The sequence below is a fragment of the Schistocerca americana genome, chromosome 8 (genome assembly GCF_021461395.2).
Source record: "Schistocerca americana isolate TAMUIC-IGC-003095 chromosome 8, iqSchAmer2.1, whole genome shotgun sequence".
NCBI classification, from domain to species: domain Eukaryota; kingdom Metazoa; phylum Arthropoda; class Insecta; order Orthoptera; family Acrididae; genus Schistocerca; species Schistocerca americana.
Genome location: NC_060126.1, coordinates 195,996,252 through 196,020,498, shown reverse-complemented (window position 1 = coordinate 196,020,498; position 24,247 = coordinate 195,996,252). Strand labels below are relative to the sequence as shown.

The 24,247-nt window shown below is 42.6% G+C and overlaps 1 protein-coding gene across 1 annotated transcript in view; it reads right to left on the bottom strand.

The window, feature by feature from the left end:
* The window catches only part of LOC124545321 (vacuolar protein sorting-associated protein 53 homolog), a 158,149-nt gene that overhangs the window by 108,953 nt on the left and 24,949 nt on the right, over positions 1-24,247 (bottom strand). Inside the window, exon 5 of the mRNA XM_047124222.1 lies at positions 2,030-2,175. Coding sequence (XP_046980178.1) covers positions 2,030-2,175 — 146 coding nt within the window. The remainder of the gene's footprint in view (positions 1-2,029; positions 2,176-24,247) is intronic.

Sequence of the window (24,247 nt, the reverse complement as noted above, 5' to 3'; positions counted from 1 at the left end):
AAAATACTTTGGAGTACCTCTAGATAGAGCACAAAAACGCTATGTGAAAACCAAGTGTAAATTGTCTGCTAGGAAATGCAGCAGCTACTCCAACATACTATAATTTACACATTCAATTATACTACTATGTCACCTATTTTGATTTTTTTTATAAGCTATGCTGTTATACAAATTACATGTGTGTGCTTAATTATGTCAGTTTTAACATTAGTAAATAAATAAAGAATTCTCATAATCATAATTTATATCTATCTTATGATACACTTCAAATGAGTGCTACCACTACCACCTCCAGTTCTACTAAATCATTTAATGTATAACTAAATATCTGTAAAAACGTCTACTTTCATTTATACATTGCCTGACAAAAAAATGAAGCACCTAGAAGATATTGTTGGACATCATTGTAACTTCATATATGTACACACCATTGGCAGGTATGTAAAGGAATAGAGTTGTGATTATCTGTCACTGGTAGAATGAGCAACAGAGTGCATTAATATTGTCTGTGTTTAGTGTTGTTACCAGAACTGGTAGAGTTAATAAGGGGGTGAACAGCATCAGATGTTGAGCGATCCCTGCGAAGGACATGGAGATGCAGCATACTTGTTAGAGGCAGCGTTATCAGCATCTGACACGGGTTTGAAAGGGACCTCACTGTGGGTCCCCATTCAGCTGGATGGTCAAACTGTGCAATATCCAGATGTGTGGAGCTTTTGGATGCAACAGCAGCCTGATGTTGAACAGCATGGGAACATGAGTGCAGGCATCTCGTCGTTGGTGTTCCAATCAACCTCATCTGACAACCACAAGAGGGGATTGTTGTATTGTGCACCACACACATTGTAACTCCTTGACATGTGTACCTACCATTCGAAAAAAAGTAATGCACTCCCTGCAACATTCTGTGTAATCCCGCACTGCTGGTTGGAGACTAGCAGTAATAAGACTAGGGAATTCTGTCCCATAAATAGGCTGCCATTAGCACCACGACACAAACGGCGACATTTGGAACAGTGCAGGACAGGAATGAGTAGACTGCTGAGGAATGACGTCACATTGTGTTCAGTGATGAATCGTGATTCTGCACAACCCCAGATGACCTCAGTCAGCAAGCATGGCAGCAACACTGGGCGAGGTCCCAGTCTTCAAATACACAGGATACATTGCAGGGTGAATTCCACGTGCACATTTAAGAAAAGCTGATGCTGGCACGAAGGATTCAGATGGTGCAGGCTAAGAAGCAGTCACTAAGGTGAAGTGCATCATGATGGGCAGCATTTTCAGTAACTGGGTGGTCCAGCTGTCTCTTGGCCATTCATAAGGACAGACAGTTTATTAGTTGTCATGCCTAGCACAGTGTTTACAGCTTAGTTTGTAGATCATGTGGCTGCTTTCAAATGTGATCTACAAACCAAGCTGCAACCACTGTGCTGTTTTCTACTTGGGCATTGCAACTAACAAGCTGTCTGTCCACATGAATGGCCACCGACAAACTATGGCCAAGAGACAGCTGGAACACCTGGTTGCTGAATATGCTTCCCAACATGATGTGCTTCACTTCTTAGACTGCTTCGTAGCCTGTGCCATCTGGATCCTTTCCACCAACACCACATTTTCTAAGCTGCACAGGTGGGAACTCTCTCAGCAGTATATTCTACATTCTCACAGACCCTTGGCCTCGGCCTTTGCTAGTCCCTGTCCACTTACCTATCTCCTTCCCTGCACCAATTCCAATACTACATAGGCGTCTATTCCATCAATGCACCCTCCAGCCTCTTTCTCCACTTCTCTACTTTTCCACTCCCCTCACCCACCTCAATCCTCCCAACAGCCCTACCCTGTCCCCACCATGTCCTCGAACGTCATTCGTCAAGAGACAGCAGTTGTATCAAAGCAAGATAACTCTTCACACAACATAACAGCAAACTTTATAAAGATGAACACATCAAAATGTCATGAAGTTTAAAAAAGAGAAAAAAAATGAGCATTTTTGACAATTAATATACCATACACAGCTGTTACTTACTTCACTTTTGGATCCAGAACAGACACAACTCGACAAGCTTCTGCTAGTTGTTTAGTAGGTGCAAAATGTTTGGCATTAGGACCAGAAAAAGCATCACGGAAATCTGCTGTTATTTGTGTTGCTAATTCCAAATGTATTTTGTTAACCTAGTAAGTAAAAGCAAAATAAAAAATACAATAAATTAAAATTTAGAAAATACTTCACAATTTTAAAGCATTGTTTTCCTTTGTTAAGAACAAGTACCAAAGTAAGAGGAAAGCAACATTATGTCAGCCCATTCATGAGGAGTGTTTGGTTCTTCTAGTCAGCCTTTTGGAATTTCAGTCTTCAATCGGTGTCCAAATTAGTAATTGAGATATCATACCAAATACACACAGTAATATTTTTGTAAATACACAAGAAATGGTTAGCAAAAAACTAGAAAATTTCTGCATTTTAAAAATATACCACATTTTGTCCACCTCATCAAATGATATGACATAAAATATGTAAACTCTAAAATGGAGTTAAAGAATATTAAAATAACTAAATACTACTTCCAAAAGGGAAAAATATCAGAAAGGCCGGGATAGAATGTGTGTGTGGTGTGTGTGTGTGTGTGTGTGTGTGTGTGTGTGTGTGTGTGTGTGGAGGGGGGGGGGGGGGGCACATGCACGCGCGAGCCCATGTGTGGATGCTCGTGTGTGTGTACGAAGTAAAGCATATGTTAATTAACACTGCAATGACTGACTTTTCCCTACTACTGACGGGTAATTTCTTCTCATCCTTGGTAATTTTAAGATTTCATATTTGTAGTGGCCCATGGAGATTACTTGAAATGCTATTTAACCATGGTATCATTGCTCTCAGGGAAGACATTGTTATAACTTCAAGTTGAAGAAATATATTTCAAGGACGACACGAAACATGTAAGTCACAGATCAAGTAAACAAAGTAAGATGTGTGTACACTTTAACAGTCAAATCAGAACTGAGTCCGAGTCTAGAGGCCGCTGGCTGGCTGGCTGGCCGCTTAGGTGGCGCTGCTGCTGCATGGCTGGCAGACAGCGCCGCATGTAGAGGACGCGTGTAACTGCACGGCGGTACTTTGAAAGATCGGCGAGTTACAACACTTTTCCCCCTTTGAAGTTTTTGCACATGTCTTGATGGAGGTGGCCTGTATATTGCTAAAGTCCATAGGTATTGTTTGACTGGCCGTAAAGTCTCGAGGAGGAGGCTTCCCTACGGATGGAAGTGTCCCCGATGATAATGGGTCGAAATGACAGGACATGTGGTGGTCGCATCTGCTGGGGCCCCATGCACCAATCTGCCCATTGCGGCAAGTCCGGCTGTTATAACAGGAGACATGGGCGATGTGTCCGTGTCCGTATGAGAAGGAGGCAAGTAGAGTTGTTCCGACAGATGGTGGTCATCTGGTTCCTGCATGGGCACGTCTCCTGTTGGTGTCAGTTCTTGTGCTGGCACCGAGATGATGGTGAGAGGACCGCGTTGTGAGTAATAAGGGATTCCAGGATCCCGAGCGTCAGGTAGAGCCAAAGGTGGTGTAGCGGCATCCGGAACAGGCGTTGCTGGCACACGAGGCCGAAACTGGTCCGAATGATGCACTGCAACACCCATGTCCATCTGGATTTCATACAGGCATTGGCCACAGTGTCATAAGATGCGGCCAGGACTCCATTTTGGCCGCCTGCCATATCCCCGTACCCATACAAGGTCGCCGGGGTTGAACCGGCCAAGCGAAGGCATCCGCGGCCGTGAGGTGGAAGGCCGCAGAAGATGAAATAGCGAGCGGGGCTGTCGGCCATATAAGAGCTCAGCCGGGCTGTGGTCGCCCATGGGGGTGAAACAGTAAGAAGGCAGAAATTGGAGAAGCGCAGCATGAGCAGCAGAAGAAGTCAGGAGTTTCCTCATATGAGCCTTAAATGTGCGGGCCAGACATTCAGCCTAACCGTTTGACTGTGGATGGAAAGGACGGGCCGTGACGTGCATGATGCCATGACGGGCACAAAAATCCGCATAATCGGAAGAGGCAAATTGTGGACCATTATCAGTAACAAGAGTAGAGGGAAGGCCTTCCAAAGAGAAAATGCGAGCTAGAGCATTTGTGGTTGCCGCGGTGGTAGGCAACGTGCAACGGACAATGAAAGGAAAGTTAGAGTAGGCGTCAATAACGAGAAGCCAATAAGTACCTAAAAAAGGTACCTCAAAGTCAGCATGAATACACTCCCAGGGCTTCTCAGGCGAAGGCCACGGTGACAAAGATGACCTCGGGGCAGCGGCCTGTGACACACAAGGGCCGCAAGCAGCGACCATGTGTGCGATTTCAGAGTCGATGCCGGGCCAGTACACATGACTGCGCACCAGAGATTTTGTGGGAGACACACCCAGTGCCCTTGGTGAAGGAGGCGCAAGACCAAAGCACGCAAAGACGCAGGTACCACAACTCGCAGCGAAGCATTTTCGGTGGAAAGGATGATAACACCATCCCTAGCCCTGAGGCAGTAACGGAAAGCGTAGTAGTTCTGTAATGGATCAGAAGTCTTAGCGGATGGACGATCTGGCCAACCCTTCTGAATACAGCGTAAAACCCAGGAGAGGGTTGGATCAGAACTCGTAGCAGCCGCCAGCCAGTCCTCGGTGATGGGGAACCCGTCCACAACCCGCTGCTCGGGAACATCCAGGTGGAAACACCAAAGTTCGTCCGTATCGAATGCAAGATCAGGACCCATGGGAAGGCGTGACAGTGCATCAGCATTCGCATGTTGAGCCGTTGGCCGGAAATGAATCTCATAATTGAAACGAGACAAGTAAAGAGCCCAACGCTGAAGGCGGTGTGCAGCCTTGTCGGGAAGTGATGTTGATGGATGAAACAAGGAAACAAGTGGTTTGCGATCCGTAACAAGATGAAATTTGCATCCATAGAGAAAAACACTAAACTTATGAAGAACATAAATAAAGGCCAAAGCTTCTTTTTCAATTTGAGAATAGTGGTGGTGGTGGTGGTGGTGGTTAGTGTTTAACGTTCCGTCGACAACGAGGTCATTAGAGACGGAGCGCAAGCTCGGGTTAGGGAAGGATTGGGAAGGAAATCGGCCGTGCCCTTTCAAAGGAACCATCCCGGCATTTGCCTGAAGCGATTTAGGGAAATCACGGAAAACCTAAATCAGGATGGCCGGAGACGGGATTGAACCGTCGTCCTCCCGAATGCGAGTCCAGAATTTGAGAATACTTATGTTGTGCATCCGTGAGTGTATTGGAGGCATAAGCAATGGGTTGTTCAGAACCATCAGAAAAACGGTGCCCATGGACTGCACCAACCCCGTACTGAGAGGCGTCCGTGGCAAGAACAAGATGTTGGCCAGGTCGATAAGTAGCCAGGCACGGGACCTGTTTCAGCATTGTCTTCAATTTCTGGAAAGCCGCATTGCATGACGCAGACCAGTGAAGAGGCATGTTTTTATGCAACAGGCGATGCAACGGCTGAGCCACCAAAGCAGCAGACGGTAAAAACCTGTGGTAGTATGCTATTTTACCCAAGAAGGCCTTCAGTTTCTTAACAGATGTAGGGCGAGGAAGGGCATCGATCGCAGCGACAGTTTGCTGAAGCGGACGAATACCATCCCGAGACAGTTGGAACCCCAAGTATGTGATAGATGCCTGAAAAAATTGTGATTTTTGAAGATTACATTTAAGACCGGCAATCTGTAAGACATGAAAAAGTGTGCGGAGATTCTGAAGATGTTCTTCAGTGGTGGAGCCAGTGACAACAACGTCGTCAATGTAATTGATACACCCAGGGACAGGGAGCAATAATTGTTCTAAGAATCACTGAAAGAGAGCAGGGGCGCTGGCAACCCCGAATGGCAATCGTTGGTATTGATAGAGGCCGAAAGGCGTGTTAAGGACCAGAAACTGCCGGGAAGCAGTGTCGAGAGGAAGTTGATGATAAGCTTCTGACAGGTCAAGTTTAGAAAAATACTGGTCTCCAGCAAGTTTAATGAACATTTCTTCAGGTTGAGGCATAGGGTAAGTGTCGATAAGGCATTGAGCATTTACAGTGGCCTTGAAATTGCCACAGAGACGAATATCACCATTTGGCTTAGCAATGACAACGACAGGAGAGGACCACTCACTGAAAGTGACAGGAAGCAAGACCCCTGAAGCCGTGAGACAATCCAGTTCCCGTTTGACCTGATCACGAAGGGCCACAGAAATGGGCCGAGCCCGAAAAAACTTAGGCCGAGCAGCGGGTTTGAGAGTGGTATGAGCTTCAAAGTCATTTGCACAGCCTAACCCAGCAGAAAAAAGGGACGAAAATGTCATCGACAAGGGCTTTACAAATGTCTGCTTGTGTCTGTGTATGTGTGGATGGATATGTGTGTGTGTGTGAGTGTATACCTGTCCTTTTTTCCCCCTAAGGTAAGTCTTTCCGCTCCCGGGATTGGAATGACTCCTTACCCTCTCCCTTAAAACCCACATCCTTTCGTCTTTCCCTCTCCTTCCCTCTTTCCTGATGGAGCAACCGTTGGTTGCGAAAGCTTGAATTTTGTGTGTATGTTTGTGTTTGTTTGTGTGTCTATCGACCTGCCAGCGCTTTCGTATGGTAAGTCACATCATCTTTGTTTTTAGATATATTTTTCCCGCGTGGAATGTTTCCCTCTATTATATTCATATCATTAATTCTATAATAACTGTCACTTAAGTTAATATTACACTGTAAGGAAGTTAATTAGAGTATATTTCATATTATCTATTGATGGTTTCATTTATTTTAGAGTATCTAAGAAAAAAAAAGGACCTATAAGCCGGTTTCCACATTTAGCCGTAGGTTTACGTACAAACTTAAGACATTTGTGTAAGTATTAAGTGAAGAATTTAGGTTGTTTTCATTCCACATACATTTAGTAGTGGCATATCTACTTGGGGAATTAAAGGTTTTAAATTCTATCTTTTATTTCCTTTCAAAACATGTAAAGTCCAGATTGAGCATACATGATCTTGGGCCTAATTTTTCGGGTATACAAGTTTTAAGTTTTAACGTTAGTTTAAGTGCATTATGTTACTATATTAACAGTACACATGTATATTATTGTTCCACATAATTAGTGACTCTTGTGAGCTTTTATTGCCTAGATAAATTTTGTAAAAATATTGTAAACAACAATGCGTGAAAAGTGTGAGCTGCTGTGGAAAAGTTAGTTCTGGGATTCTATGCAACTGCTGAGACAGATGGTCACATTGAGGGGAACATAGTGGCATGGGAATTGTGGAAGTAAACAGATCTCTTCCATGGTATTGCAGAGTATGTTCAAGGGATAGGAAAACAGCTGAACAGGAAGGGAAGATTAGAGCCCTTGAGGCTGAATTGGATAGTGCTAGGGAAGAACTGATTAGGTTAACAGGGGAGAAGGATGAACACCGGTGGGAAGTGGTAGCAAGGATTAGGGGCCACAGAAAGAGAACAGTTTCTAACAGTTTCATCATTGGCACAGAGAATAGATTTCCCTTGCTACCTCAATTAACAAAGAAAGAGGCTCAAGTAGATGCAAGTGTAGTCAACACTCAATAGACTTCAATCAGGAAACCAAGCATTTGAAAGAAATCAGAAAGTAGGAGGAAAGTTCTGCTGTTAGGTAGTAGCCATGGAAGAGGTGTGGGCCAGATCTTGCAGGAAAAAATTAGGTGACAGGTACAAGGTCACAAGTTTTTTCAAGTCTAGTGCATGTCTTAGCCAAGTGATAGAGGATGTAGGATCATTGTGCAAGAATTTTACAAAGCAGAATCATGTTATGGTAGTGGGTGGAGCAGGAAACAGTATTAGTAGAGATCAGGTTCACAATATTGAATGTGATATGGTAAAAATAGCAATTGCAACGAATTGTTGGCTTGGTTTCTGTTTTCATGCAGTACAATTTGCCCCAACTGAACAGCTCTGTGAGGAGGGTAAATATGGAGCTAGGCCAGCTGCTTCAGGCAACTACTTTGTTAGGCATAGGTTTGGTTCCTGTATTGATAGGTGGGACTTCACAAGACATAGCCTGCATCTCAGTAGGAAAAGGAAGGGTACATTGGTTGAGATGATAGCAAAATCTTTGGAGGAAAGGGGGGGGGGGGGGGGGGAGGGATGTGCGTACTGAAACTCACGGGAGTACCTCTTTTTTAGGCTAAGATCAGTGTACAGTGATTCAACATTGAATGAAATTAAGTGTAATGAGAAGCTCAAAAAGGTAGGTACTAGACATGTTAAAATATCACAAGATTGTCATAAAAGTACAATGAAAAATAATGTTAGTATGTCACAAGATTCTCATGGAAGCACAGTGAAAAATAATGTTAGTATTTTGCATAAGAATATCAGGAGATTAAAAAACAAATTAGACGAGCTTCTTGTTTGTTTAGAAGATTTAGAAACCCGAGGGTGGAATAGATGTATTATGCCTGTCTGACAATCATTTAGTCACAGATACAGAAAAGTTAAATGGTAGGCGGATATAAGCTTTCAGCACATGTAAGTAGAGAAACTATGGAGAGAGGAGGAGTTGCTGCTTATGTTAAAATCTGTAACTGTGGGAAAAATTTAGAAACTAAAAAATGCGTGTAGAGCAACATATAGAAGCATGTACATGTGAGCTTAAACCAAATAATGGTACTTTTATAATTGTTGCTGTGTACAGGTCCCCATCAGAAAATTTTCAGCTATTTTTTAAAAGCTTGGATTCTTTGTTGTACTATCTGTCAGGCACAGGGAAGCAAATTATTGTTTGTGAGGATTTCAATGTAGATTTTCTGAAAGAGCCAGATAGAAAGTTTGACCTGGAAGTATTACTTGGTTCCTTCAATATGACATCAGTTATTGATTTTCCTACATGGGTGGTACAGGAAAGCAGCACACTGGTAGATAATGTTTACATAGACCAAGATAAATTTAATAAAATAAAAAAAAATTCTGTTAAGAATGGTCTGTCTGATCATGACGCACAGCTAGTTACAGTATATGACATAGCTCCATGCAGTAATGCAAAACAATCCTCTGAAATAATGCATTCAATTAACGATTTAATAACTGAAAATTTTAGGGAAAGCTTGCAACAGTTAGACTGGGATGAGGTGCACAGAGAACCTGTGGCTAATTTAAAATTTAGATATTTCATGATATCTTTGAAAGTATATTCAAAAAGTTTCCCTAAGAAAACAGTGAAAAATATTTGTAATAAACCATCTAAAAAGCCATGGCTTACTGAAGGGATAAAAATATCTTGCAAACAGAAAAGGGAAATGTATCTTACAGCTAGGAGGAGTAAAGATCCACAAACAGTGAAACATTAAAAAAACTGTATTAAGAAAAGTTAAACAAAAAAGAAGGGACAAGGGAATGAGAACTTCGGAAATTTCATCCATTTTTGGTCTGGAGTTGTAAAACATGAACAAGCAAAAGCAGGTGTTTCCATTCTAATTAACAAAGCTCGGAGCGCTTACATCAGGGACTATGCATTTTTATGCGAAAGAATTGTCACTATTACCATCAAGTTATATGGCATTGAACAGTTATAATACGGGTTTATGCACCAAATGACGATGTGGCACAGCAAACCAAAGACCATTTCTACCAGAAATTAGACCATCTACTCAACCAAGTCAAAAAGCACCAAGAAGTAAGATTAGCAGGAGATTTTAATGTGAGGTTTGGCTCACAAGTAAATGATGCAGTAGTAGGAAGATATGGAGGAAATGCCATTAATAGTTCTGGAGAAAATCTTGTAAATTCTGTAACCAATATGACTCGAAAATTCTGAACATACACTATTCACATAAAGATATCCACAGATAATGGCTCTGAGCACTATGGGACTTATATCCACAGATATATATAGGAGAAACCATCATTACAGCAGAAATCAATAATTGATTACATCATTACCAAACAAGGGCCAGAAATGGTAGTTCAAGATTATTGAGTCATGCGGGGAGCCAACTGTGGGTCTGATCACTACTTAGTTTTAGCAAAGTTGACATACCTATTTAGGAAAAAAAAAACCATCAACTGGACAAGTGGCTGACCACAGAAATCATGAGAAATTAGAGCAGGCAAGGTATAAGCTCTTTCTCCTGAAGCAGTTCAGTATCAAGGATTTATTTCAATGTAGATCAGAAAATGAACTAAAAGCAATTCCAGAAGATGACAATGTTGAAGTGTAATATGAAAATATTAAAAAAGCAATTACAAAAATTTCTCTAGAGGTACTAGGGACTGAGAGTAAGAATCTAGGTAAACGGGATCCTCCATGGATGTCTGATGACCTGAAGATGTTGATCAGGGAAAAGAAAAATCTCTACAAAAATGGTTATCAACTAAATCACTACAGGACAGACAAAACTACCAGACAACAAATTACAAATTAAGAAACAGAATTAAATTAGAAAAGAACAAGATGTGGGAAGAGAAATGTATTGAAATTCAGAGTCTAATAGGTGGGTCAGAAACAACAGAAGTGTGGAGGAAAATTACCAGTATGAAGAAAACACAAGTAAACAAAGCAGTGGACAACCTAATTCCCTTAGAGGAATGGAAAAAGTAAGACGTGGACCTTTTAACTGAAGATGGGCCATATTACATGCAAGGGAATGAAGAGAAGATGGAAGTAACTGACCGAAATGTAAACACTACAATAGAGAAAGTGAATTGTGCAAAAATTAAAATGAAGAATGGCCGATCACCTGGTCAAGGAAACATTCCTGTTGAATAATTGAAGGCTGGAGGAAGACATCTGAAGAAATAAATAACCTGCCTGATGAACAATTGTTGTAAAGGGATTGAAATTCCCTCAGAATGGAAAAAGTCATATATGGTTTCTATTTTAAAGAAAGGGAATAGAAAAGACACAAACTGCTATGGAGGCATTAGTGTCAACTGTACAATGAACCACTTATTTGGCAAGATAATGTTTGAAAAAATTAGACAAAATGTTGGCCACCATATAGGGGAATACCAGAGTGGGTTTAGGCAGAACAGATTATGTACAGATAACTTATTTATTTTACAACAACTAATGGAGAAATTTATGGCAGTAGGGAAGGTGCTACACATTGTCTTTGTAGATTTAGCAAAAGCTTATGATACAGTCCCTGAATCTAAGCTGTGGAAAGCTATGAATGGAGAAATTTATGGCAGTACGGAAGGAGCTACACATTGTGTTTGTAGATTTAGCAAAAGCTTATGATACAGTCCCTGAATCTAAGCTGTGGAAAGCTATGAAAGATACAGGTATGGATGATCACCATTTACAAATTATTACCGAAATGTACAGAGATAATGTGGTACATGTTGTGGGTTGGCAAGAGAGCCAACCCGGTACTACTAGAGGAAGCTGAAAGGCACGCGTTTTAGCTATCGCAGGCTGGCGTGAGGTCTGGAACAGGACAAGGAAATTAGACTTAGAAAAAACTGACGTAGCTGGTGGAATACTTAACTTTAATCCATAAATGGTGAACGTCGCTCTTGACGGTACATGTTTTACAGTATCAATAGTAACTGGTAATGGCGCCTTGCTAGGTCGTAGCAAATGACGTAGCTGAAGGCTATGCTAACTATAGTCTCGGCAAATGAGAGCGTATTTTGTCAGTGAACCATCGCTAGCAAAGTCGGTTGTACCACTGGGGCGAGTGCTAGGAAGTCTCTCTAGACCTGCCGTGTGGCGGCGCTCGGTCTGCAATCACTGATAGTGGCGACACATGGGTCCGACGTATACTAACGGACCACGGCCGATTTAAAGGCTACCACCTAGCAAGTGTGGTGTCTGGCGGTGACACCACAGTACAGATTAAATGAGGTCCAAAGTTATCAGAACCTATTAATGTCACTAAAAGTTTACAACAAGGTTGCAGTATGTCACCCATCTTGTTCAATTTATACGTAGAAGTGGCTCTCTGAAATTGGGGAATAGGAATGGGAATCACTGTCAATGATGTACAGATACTTTCATTAAGTTTTGCTGATGATCAAGCTATTATAGCACAAGATGATTATGACCTTGAGTTCATAATATGATGATTATATCAGTAATACAACAGATGGGGACTACAAATGAGTCTAACAAAAACACACTATCTGGTGGTGAATAGTGAGGCTAAATTTGAAGCACACACCAATGACAAAGCAGTTATGAGACAGGTAGAGAAATTTAAATATCTCGGGGCACATATTGATGAAAATGAATTGGGCCATACAAAAGAAAATGTAGAACACAGCAAAGAAAAAAAGTGTTAGAGTGTATGAATTATTTTTGGTGGGATAAGAATATTTACAACAGCAATAAGAAAAGAGTGGGTAAGATAATGGGGATCAGTACTATGGATCTTAAATGTGGATCTCAAAAGAAGACTAACAGCTGTGGAAATGGATTATTTGCATAGGAGTGACAGAATATCAAGACTCAAAAGAAAAACTAATGATGAAGTAAGAGCTATAATGAAGGCAAACGATACAGTGATAGAATTGAAAGAAAATCATTAAAATGGTATGGACATATGATGAGAATGCCAGATCATCGGTGGCCAAAGAAGGTTTATGAATGGAAACCACCCGGCAGACATAAAAGCGGAAGACCACAGCGTTCTTGGACAGACCACATAAATCGAATAATGGAACATCACAGCATCAACAAGGAAGATGCACTGGATAAAGAAGCTTGGCGGAGGATAACAGGAATACAACAATATGTTGTTATTAATTAATCTTTGTATTGATTAGTCCTGTAATAATAATAATTTTTAAGTACTGTAGAGAAAACAGGTTTCAGCTGTTCATTAGAAAATGCAAAGTACTATATGGAAGAGGCAACACTTACGCAAGTTGACAAAACTGAAATTAAACCCACCTCTCCTACTGAAATTAGGAAAATAATAAATTCACTCAAAAGTAGAAGCTCATTTGGAGTTAATGGCATTTCCAGCAGAATACTAAAAGCTTGTTCCCAACAGATATGTAGGATCCTCAGCCATATATGTAGTAGCTTACTGAAACAGGGCATTCTTCCAGATAGACAAATATGCTATTGCTAAATTATTGCATAAAAAGTGGGATAGGTCTGATGCCAACAACTATTGCCCAATCTCACTCCTGATAGCTTTATCCAAAATTCTTGAAAAAGTAATGTTTTCAAGAGTAACATCATATATTTGTAAAAATGAAGTACTAACAAAATGTCAGTTTGGTGTTCAGAAAGGCTTTTTGACAGAAATGCTATATATGCTTTTACTGATCAAATACTAAATGCTTTGAAGAACTGAACATTGCCCATTGGATACTTTGCGATTCCTCAAAGGCTTTTGTCTGTGTGCATTATGAAATTCTAGGTAAGCTTAAGTATTGTAGTATGAGAGGGACAATTCACAAATGGTTTAATTCATATTTAAGTGGAAGAATGCAAAAAGTTTAAATTAACAGTACAGATAGTCTGCAAAAATAAGCAGATATTTCTTTGAGGAACTCGGGATATTCGCAATACCTTTGCAATACATATATTCACTTATGAAATTCGTTATTAATAACACATCCCAATTCACAAATAATAGCAAAGTGCACAGCTGCAACAGTAGAAGAAAGGATATTCTTCACTATTCTGTGTTAAATCTGACTTTGACACAGAAAGAAGTGAATTATGCTGACACAAAAATCTTTGGTCATTTGCCAAACAGCATTAAAGGTCTGACAGATAGCCAACCAACATTTAAAAACAAATTAAAAGAATTTCTGAATGACAACTCCTTCTACTCAATAGAAGAATTTTTACATATAAAGTAGTAGCTTTAAAAAAATTAATTAACTATATTGTGTAAAGAAAACTTATATTAAATTGACACGTTCCACATCATTACGAAATCTCATATTCATGATCTATGGAACAAATATTAATATAACTTAAGGGGACATGCTCGTGAAAATGACCAAAAATTTGAAAAAAAAATTTTTTGTCTAGAAAAGAGCATTTAATGCTGATTTCAAACATGTATAGTTTATGGGCATTATCATCTTCCATTCGTTTTAAAATTGAGGTTGAACGTAATCTAGCACAGGGGCCACGCCCATCTGTCAGTTTGAAGAATGTCAGAATACGTGATGCATTATTTTGTTCTTCTGTTTTTTCCGTCATTAGTTACAGATTGTTAACACAGGTGTCTTCTAGAAGGCACTGACTCTCAGAACCAAAGTACAGGCATATCTAAAAGGCTATGGTTCGAATGTAAACAAAGATCTGAGAATATATGATTTCGGAATTTCATGTGTGTGTGGTTTTGTAGTTATTGTGTTGTTTTGTTTCTGTGTTTGTGTTCCCTGTGCTACAAATGCTGAGACTAAAGGAATTTAGTCCCAAACGAAAGTTTCACGGCAACCAGTTCCAAACACAAGAGAATAATACACATCAGTTGCTTCAAAAGTCGCCTGCAGAAACTGTGTCTACAGGCAGTGCTTTTAAATGTAAACTTTCACTTTCTAAATGTAATAAGAACAAGCCTAGTAGTATTGTGAGCAGCAATAATGACAGATATGTTATTGTGAACCTAAATATGCTGTCAAGACTTTTAAAGAGTACTGTGAAATGTAAGTGTGGTGTCACCGCCAGACACCACACTTGCTAGGTGGTAGCCTTTAAATCGGCGGTGGTCCGTTAGTATATGTCGGACCCGCGTGTCACCACTATCAGTGATTGCAGACCGAGCGCCGCCACACGGCAGGTCTAGAGAGACTGCCTAGCACTCGCCCCAGTTGTACGACCGACTTTGCTAGTGATGGTTCAATGACAAAATACGCTCTCATTGGCCGAGACGATAGTTAGCATAGCCTTCAGCTACGTCATTTGCTATGACCTAGCAAGGCGCCATTACCAGTTACTATTGATACTGAATTATGTACAGTCAAGAGCGACACTCATCATTAATGGATTAAAGTTAAGTATTCCACCAGCTACGTCCGTTTTTCTAAAGTCTAATTTCCTTGTCCTGTTCCAGACCTCACGCCAGTCTGCGTGAGCTAAAACACGTGCCTTTCGGCTTCCTCTAATAATACGGTGTTGGCACTCCTGCCAACCCACAACATTGGCGACGAGGCAACACCGCGTTCGTAACTATACTGCCCTGATTTACTTGTGTAGTGGCTTCACCACCATCTCCAGATGTACTGTCCGAATTTTATCGCTTACAGAATCAGCAGATGCAGGCCTTACTGGATGCCCTTGGACAGCTCGTCCAGGGTCAACGTGCAATGCAAAACGACGTGGCAGCCGCCGCTCCACCATTAATGCAGCCACAAAATGCAGTTGCACCAAATTTTCGTCCTTTTGATGCTGCACTGGAAAGCTGGACGGAGTGGTCATGCCAATTTGGATTCCATCTTGCCGCCTACAGAATTCAAGGTAACGAGCGGCAGCCTTTTTTATTGTCCTCCGTCGGGGTGCACACGTACCGTGTGATAGTCAAATTATTTCCCCGATGCGACGTAGCAACCCTGTCCTACGACGAAATTTTATCTGCATTAGATGCATATTTCAAAGAATCAGTCAATGTAGTTGCCAAACGATATACCATCTTTCGTACAAAACGTACGGCAGGTCAGACTAATCGGGAGTGGGTTGCAACCTTGCAGGGCCTTACTAGGGATTGTGCTTTTGAGTGTCAATGTGGACTCCCTTATTCAGATACTATGGTGCGTGAGGCTATTGCACAGAACATTTCTAACGTTCGTATACGGGAACAGATTTTGAAACTAGTCAATCCCTCCCTTCAACAAGTGATGGACGTATTGGATCGGCAGGACACACTTGACTTTGTCCAGGAATCATTTGAAACTTCACCACCAGTGCGTCAGGTTAACCGGCCCGCAGGGCGAGCTGCACGGAACAGTAAACAGTCCTCGCGCCCCGCCCGCGCCGCTGCCACCAGGCTCTCAGTCACGTGTACCGCGTCAGCAAGGAAATGCAGTGCTAAAATCATGCCCGCGGTGTGCTACTAGACATTCGCGTGAGAATTGCCCGTCACGCCAAGCTATTTGCTTTTACTGTAATAAAAAAGGGCATGTTCAAAGTGTTTTCCAGGAAAAGCTCAGATCGGAAGCTCAAAACCATACCAGGCCCTTTGCTTCGCGCTGGAATCGGAATCGAACCAAGGATATTCAGGCTCGCGAAATTCGCCCATGGAAATTCATGTAGTTCATGCCACTCCGCCCAGTGCCACTCTCTCTAACAGTGACTGTGTTCGTCCCACAAATAGTGTGCGTCGACATCGCAGGAACTCCCGTCAAGTCGCAAGTGATTTTGTACCAGTGTCAGTTCACGCTGCACGAGACAGTCGCTCTTGTCGTCAGCAGGGCAATAAACTTTTTGTGGACTTGGACATTAACGGCTAAGTGATACCATTCCAGCTCGATACCGGGGCTGCAGTTTGACTGATCAATCAAGACACTTACAAACTGCTGGGCACACCTCCGTTGCGTGCCGCAACTGTTAAGTTAACTAGCTATTCGGCTCACAAGATCCCTGTGTTAGGACAGTGCAGCCTTCTTGCAACATACCAGGGACAAACAAAACTTGTGTCATTTTACGTCCTTCATTCTTCTTCTGCAATGAACTTGTTGGATTTCGATTTATTTCAGTTGTTTAACTTGTCTATAGTAAATCAGGTCCTATCAGTGAACCAGACTGTGCCTTCAGACAGTGTTTCTCGTCTATGTGAAGAATTTGCAGACATATTTGCACCGGGCCTCGGCTGCGCTAAGAACTATAAAGCACATGTGGAACTGAAAGTAAATGCGCAACCGAAATTTTTCAGAGCACGCAATGTTCCCCACGCATTGCGTGATGAGGTCGCAAAAACATTACACGATTTGGAACCACAATGTGTAATTGAACGTGTACAGGCTTCTCTCTGGGCATCACCCTTAGTAATTTTACCAAAACCTTCCGGAAAATTGAGACTTTGTGTGGACTTCAAGGCAACAGTGAATCCACAACTAGTGACTGCAACTTTTCCTTTACCCCGCCCGGCAGATCTTTTTGACAAACTGTGCCCGGGTAAATATTTTTCAAAGTTGGACCTAGCAGATGCGTACTTGCAAATACCGGTGGACGAAGAATCCCAGTGCGTTTTGGTGGTTAACACGCATCTTGGTTTGTATCGATTCAAACGACTGCCATTCGGGTGTGCATCTGCCCCTGCATTGTTTCAGCAATATCTACAAACTGTTTGTGCGTCGGTCCCTACTGCAGCAAACTATCTGGATGATATTGTGATCTCTGGAAAGACGGAAGAAGAACATTTAGCCAATCTCAGAACATTATTTCAGGTCTTGCGACAAAATGGTCTTCGCTTGCGGAAGGACAAATGTGTGTTTTTTGCTCGTGACTTACCCTATCTGGGACATGTACTCAATGCCCAAGGCATACATCCCAGTCCAGAGCACCTCCGTGCCATACAAGACTTGCCTTTGCTGCAGAATTTGAAGCAGCTACGGAGTGTGCTGGGAAAAATAAATTACTATAACAAATATACGCCACATGCCTCTTCCATTTCAGCTCCGCTTAATCGCTTACGCCGTAAAGGTGTTCCGTTCGTCTGGACGACGGAATGCGAACGCGCCTTTCACCAGTTGAAATCGGCATTGCTTTCCAATACTTGCGTTACGCCATTCGATCCCCGGAAGCCCCTTTTGTTGATGGTGGATGCATCGGATTTCGGGATCGGTGCTGTGCTTGTGCACAAAGATGGTTCGCATGATCGCCCTATTGCCTTTGCGTCCAAATTGCTCTCGTCTGCGCAACGAAATTATTCACAGATCGAGAAAGAAACATTGGCTCTCGTATTTGGTGTTACAAAGTTTCATGATTTCTTGTATGGTCGTCACTTTACCATCATCACCGACCACAAACCTTTGACATCGCTTTTTCATCCGACCAAGCCTGTACCTCCACGTACAGCGCAGAAATTCATTCACTGGTCTATTTTCCTCTCGCAGTACCGCTACGATATCTTGCATCGGTCCACTGCTAAGCACAAAAACACCGATGCGTTGTCCCGTTTGCCTGTTGTTGAGGATAGAGTATTCGATTCCTCCGAACTTGCTTGCATGTTCATTGATTCGGAAACCGATGACGTGGTCGAATCATTTCCGATTGATTTTCGTCGTGTAGCTACAGCCACAGCTGCAGACCCTGTCCTTGCTACCATTCTGCGTTTCGTTGCTACTCAATGGCCCTTGTCAAAGTCACGGATCGGGGATCCGTTGGTTCGCCGATTTTTTGCTCACCAGGAGAGGATTTTTGTAGGACGTGGTGTTTTGCTGTTGCGTTCTGATAATGATCAGTCCAGGGTCGTGGTCCCACGTTCGTTACAGTCCTCTGTCTTACAGCTTCTCCACCAAGGACATTGGGGTATAGTGAGAACGAAACAACTTGCTCGTCAGCACTGTACTTGGTTTGGAATCGATGCCGCGATTACGAATATGTGCTCTTCTTGCATGGTGTGTGCCGAACAACAATCAGCACCACCGCGGAAATTCCTTGCATGGCCAAAAGACACTTCCCCTTGACAACGCTTACACATCGATTTTGCTGGTCCATTGTGGAATGCTTGATGTTGGTTGTGGTAGATTCATTCAGTAATTTTCCTTTTGTTGTCCGGATGTCTTCCACGACGTCATCTGCCACCATCCAAGCGTTATCCGCTATCTTTTGCTTTGAAGGTCTTCCACAGACTATTGTTTCCAACAATGGCCCACAATTCATGTCCGCAGAATTTCAGTCATTCTGCAAGGCCAATGGTATTCAACATCTGACGTCTGCGCCGTTTTCGCCACAGTCAAACGGTGACACTGAACGATTGGTCAGGACTTTCAAGTCACAGATGTTGAAGTTGAAAGAGTCGCATTCTCGGGAGGACGCGTTATTGCTCTTTTTGTCTTCGTATCGCTCTCAGCCCCGAGATGGTCGCTCGCCAGCCGAGTTGCTCTACGGTCGCCCTCATTGAACCTTGATGTCTTTGCTACATCCGCCGCATCAGGTTCCTGTGCAGCGACAGACACCTGCTTTTGCCCCAGGCGACATTGTCTACTACCGCCACTATCGAGGTTCACTGCGTTGGGTCGAAGGGCGCATTCTTCGCTGCCTCGGCCGCGCTATGTATCTGGTTTTGGGGGCCTCTGGTGAGGTGCGTCGGCATCTCAATCAGCTGCGCCTCTGTCGTCGCACGGGATCTGCTGCTCCCCGTCTGCTTTCAGCGACGGTGCCGTCCGGTCAGCGCCCTGGGGACCCATCTACTGGCTCGCCTCAGCCCCAGGTGTTACCGACGCTGCCTTCCATTTTGCCCCATGGCGGCGCGCCGCCGCCGCCGCTGCCTGTTCTCCCGCCGGCAACGCCCGCAGTGGATGCATCGCTGCAACCGCCGGGCGCCTCCCTGGGTCACGCGCCGCCGATCGCTTCCCGTGACCAGTTGTCCTCCGACATGGAACTCTTGCCCGCTCTGGACCATATGTCGTCTTCGCCTGTCGGGTGTCCCGGTCCGATGGAGGTCGACCCTTCGGCCCCTCCTGTCTGTCTGCGGGCACATACACCGCATGTTGGCGTGCAACCTGGAGCAGGTTTTCAGGTGTTTCCTAGCTCCCCGCGGTCCGAATGGCAGGGTGCGGGTGGCACAGCCTCGCCTGTTGTTAGGCTCCCCACCTCGTCGCATACGTCAACATGGTGTCCTCCACACGGCGGGCGGAAGCCTTATGCCACAAACGTGCGCCGATTTGTGGGGGAGGAATGTGGTGTCACCGCTAGACACCACAACTGCTAGGTGGTAGCCATTAAATCGGCCGCGGTCCGTTAGTATACGTCAGACCTGCGTGTCGCCACTATCAGTGATTGCAGACCGAGTGCTGCCACGCGGCAGGTCTAGAGAGACTGCCTAGCACTCGCCCCAGTTGTACGACCGACTTTGCTAGTGATGGTTCACTGACAAAATACGCTCTCATTTGCCGAGACGATAGTTAGCATAGCTTTCAGCTACGTCATTTGCTACGACCTAGCAAGGCGCCATTACCAGTTACTATTGATACTGAATTATGTACAGTCAAGAGCGACGCTCATCATTAATGGATTAAAGTTAAGTATTCCACCGGCTATGTCCGTTTTTCTAAAGTCTAATTTCCTTGTCCTGTTCCAGACCTCACGCCAGCCTGCGTGAGCTAAAATGCGTGCCTTTCGGCTTCCTCTAATAATACAGTGTTGGCACTCCTGCCAACCCACAACAGTAAGTACTGTATTTGTGAAGATACTATTGACGTTTCTGAGGACATTTCACCAAGGAAGTCTTTCAAGTCGGTTAGCGATTGCCTGTAACTCGTGTAAGATGCACAATGATTCTATGACATTGCCAGTAACTGATAGTCGACATTACGGTGTAAACATTCAGCTTGCTTATGCAATGCGATGTATTGAAAGGGGAAGGAGAGCTGCCCAGACTTTTTGTGCAGTGACGGATTTGCCTCCACCTCCACAGGCTTGACAGATACAATAAATTAATACATAATGCTTTATGTGGTGTGAGTGCACATTTAATGAAAATAACAGCAGAGAAGCAGTAGCCTTGTCTGAGAATACAGACACTGTAGCAGCATTTGATGGATCTTGGCAGAAGAGAGGTCATACTTTTCTGAATGGGGTTGCAACTGCAACATTTACTGAAACCGGGAAGATACTATGTTATGAATGTCTAACAAAGCACTGCCAGGGTTGTTCAAGTAAATTTCTTGACACCCATGTTTGTGTAAATAACTTTGATGGCCCAAGTGTAAACATGGAAATGAAAGGAGCTCTAAACATTTTTAGAAGATCAGAGGTCAGTTATGGTGTGAGGTATGCAGGCTACCTTGGGGACGGGGATTGTAAAGGACACACTACTGTTGTTAATAACAGACCATATGGGGACACTCTAATAGAAAAGCTTGAATGTGTTGGGCATGTACAAAAAAGAACAGGAGCTCAGCTGAGAAAATTATGTGAAAACTTCAGTGGAAAAAAACTGTCAGACGGAAAACACATAGGTGGTCCAGGTCATCTTACTAAAAGTGAAATTGATTCTTTGACTGAATATTATGGATTAGCAATAAGGAGAAATGTAGTACATTTGGAAAACATGAGACAAGCTGTTTGGGCAACATGGTTTCACGAGCTTCAACAGATGAAACCCCACAACATGGTTTGTGTTCAAAAGGGGAAGATTCATGGTGCAAGTCCTGGTTACCACTTGCTGTAATGGAGACAATTAGGCATATCTGGTAAATAAAAATCTACTTAAGAAATGTATGCATGGTCTCTCTCAGAATGCAAATGAAAGCTTCAACAGCTGTATATGGGAGAGGATACCTAAAACTGTATTTGTTGGGCTGATAGAGCTGAGGATTGGTGTAATGGATGCAACAACAACATTCAATGATGGTGCAATTTCAAGAATCAATCTTATGAAGAAATTGAACATCGAGACGGGAAGGAATATTGCTTCAGCTCTAACTGCTATTGATAAGCGGAAGGTAACCGAAGCAGAGACAGCTGCAGAAGTTGCTGCCAAGGAGTCAAGGATAAAGAAAAGAATGAAGAAAAAGAGTACGAAGGATAAGGAAACAGGAGGACAACTGGAGTATGCCGCTGGAATGTTCTAAGTAAGCATAGTGACAAGTTAATAAATCTGTAAACCTTCTTTTGCGATTTACTAAAAACTTGAATATTCATCACTCAGGTACACGTTTCTCCTAAATGACTGAAGTTAAACTCACAAAGATTGGTACAGATATTTAGAATGACCTCTTCTGCCTTCCTTGCCTACTATTTCCTGAAAAATTTTTAATATGATGATGATGTCAGTGATATTTGAGCTACATTTTTAAACATTTTTGTTGTAGCAAAATAAATTACTTATCTTTTTCACAGATCAGGGAAGGAAATGGGAGGCATAAAACACTTATGTGAATGTTGCCTGTACTCTGACTGTGTTTCCAAGCTGTGCAGTCAGTGGCTCCACAGTGAAATAGTGTTCCGTTTTTTATACTATTATAAATATTGTTGTCAGCACCAAAATATAAAAAATATCTTAATGATTTTTTGGGAAATGCTTTGACTAATGGCCCTAATTGAGTGTAAGAATTTTGAGCTATCTCTCATTTATAGATCAGTTACACTATGAGGGTGAAGATAATGCCAAAAATGCAGGCCGTTCAGGGGTGTGTCCCCTTAATGTAATGTAATTAGCAAAAAGACGTCCTGCATGCCAAACAGCACAGAATCAGAAAACATCGAGTACACTAAATTCTCTTTTCTCACACAACATCTTGAAAGCTATGGATCAAAGTAATCATGTGGGAGCAGTATTTCTCGATTTCTGAAAACTGGTTGACTTAGCACCACGCAAATATTTATTAATAAGCATACAATCATATGGGTGTATCGAATGAAATTTGTGACTGGACTGAGAACTGCTTAGTATGAAGGACATATTATATGTGATGGAGAGACACTGACATAAGTAGAAGTAACTTAAGGTATGGCCATGGAAGTGTATTGGGATCCTTGCTGTTCATGAGGTACATAAGTGACCTAGTGGGCAATATTAATAGTGCCCTCAGTCTTTTTGCAGGTGATGCAGTAGTCTATAATTAACTTCCATCTGAAAAATGCTATGTAAACATGCAGCCAGATCTTGATAAGATTTCAACATGCTGCAAATGTTGGCAGGTTGTTTTAAATGTACAGAAGTGCATAAAATACAAAAAAGTAGTATCTTATCACAGCATTATCAACAAGTCACAAATGGAATGAATGAATTCACAAAAATATGTGGGTATAACAATTTATGAGAATATTAAATGGGGTAACCACACAGGCTCAACCATAGTCCAGTGTTTCAACATCTGAAGCTGGCAGCAGACTATATTGTTAATGGACTACAAAAATCATCTGAAGCTGTTAAAATCAATACATGTTTGTGTGGTGAATTTTTCATGGAATACCTTCACCTAAAATACTCAATTCAGGCTATAATAGAAAAGTAACTTCTAAAAGATTTGATAAATCACAATAAAAATTGACCTCCAAATACAATGGAAATTTATGATGATATAGTTATCTCTGGCCTATAGAATTTATGATGAGTGGAAAAGTGACTGATCTGAAAGTTGTCAGGGATCACAACCGTTTAAAAGTGAAAAGATTAATTTAATTCAGAAAGAGATAATTTCAAGCAGTTATGCTTCAGTCACTGAGCATGCCTGGATATCATAGCAATGCAATCAACAACAGCAAAAATCTTACATGACTTTGACTGAAATTTTTATTGCAAAATATCAGGAATTATAGAGCATGTTAATCTTTAAAAAATTTCTCAATACAAACCTGCAGCCATTATATAATCTTCGGAAACATAATGCTATGCCAACCCACTGGGTGGAGGCACAGATAGTACAAAGATAATTTATGCAAAAGACACAGCATTTTATGTGACTACTAAGAAAACAACGGTGCAGCATTTCACTAAATAAAGCAAGTGACACATTTTGATTCATTGTCAGAAAAAAGAGAAAATTCAGTCAGTCTACAAAGAAGACTACTAACAAAACACTTCTGTGATAACTGAGCACGGGCATAGTGCAGCAGGGTTTAAATAGTATAGCTCTTTCGCGGTGCCATCTCATGGATGGATGACAATACACAGCTAATGCACGCGGCTTTCTGGTATGTACACATTACTTCATGCCTCTTCCATTAGGGAGCAGCTTGGATTTGTGACATGTCCATGGCGTCTTCCTCTGCAAGGCTCTGACTGTGATCACATGCTAATACTGGAGCATATGGTCAGAAGTGCATGGGACACAGGTAGTGTCACAGTTTGCCTTCTCTTGTCAACCCATACGGTAGGATGGGTGATGTCGGCACGAGCTACATGTCCACATCAAGTCCAGAGCTTGGTGGCGGTGATGCCACCACAGTTGGTGGCTGAGGCGGAGAAGACGGCTCCGGTGTGGGTGGTGGCTGCATTGGCACTGGTAGCAGTGTAGGAGAAGCTGCACCAGGTTCATCCATCAGTGATCAGAGGACCCTTTGTGTGCCGTGCCAGGGACACAGCTGCATCAGGTGATCTGTCGAATGATGCAGACTGGCGTGGCAACATTGGTGTCCCACCCAGAGTCATCTGGTCGTCC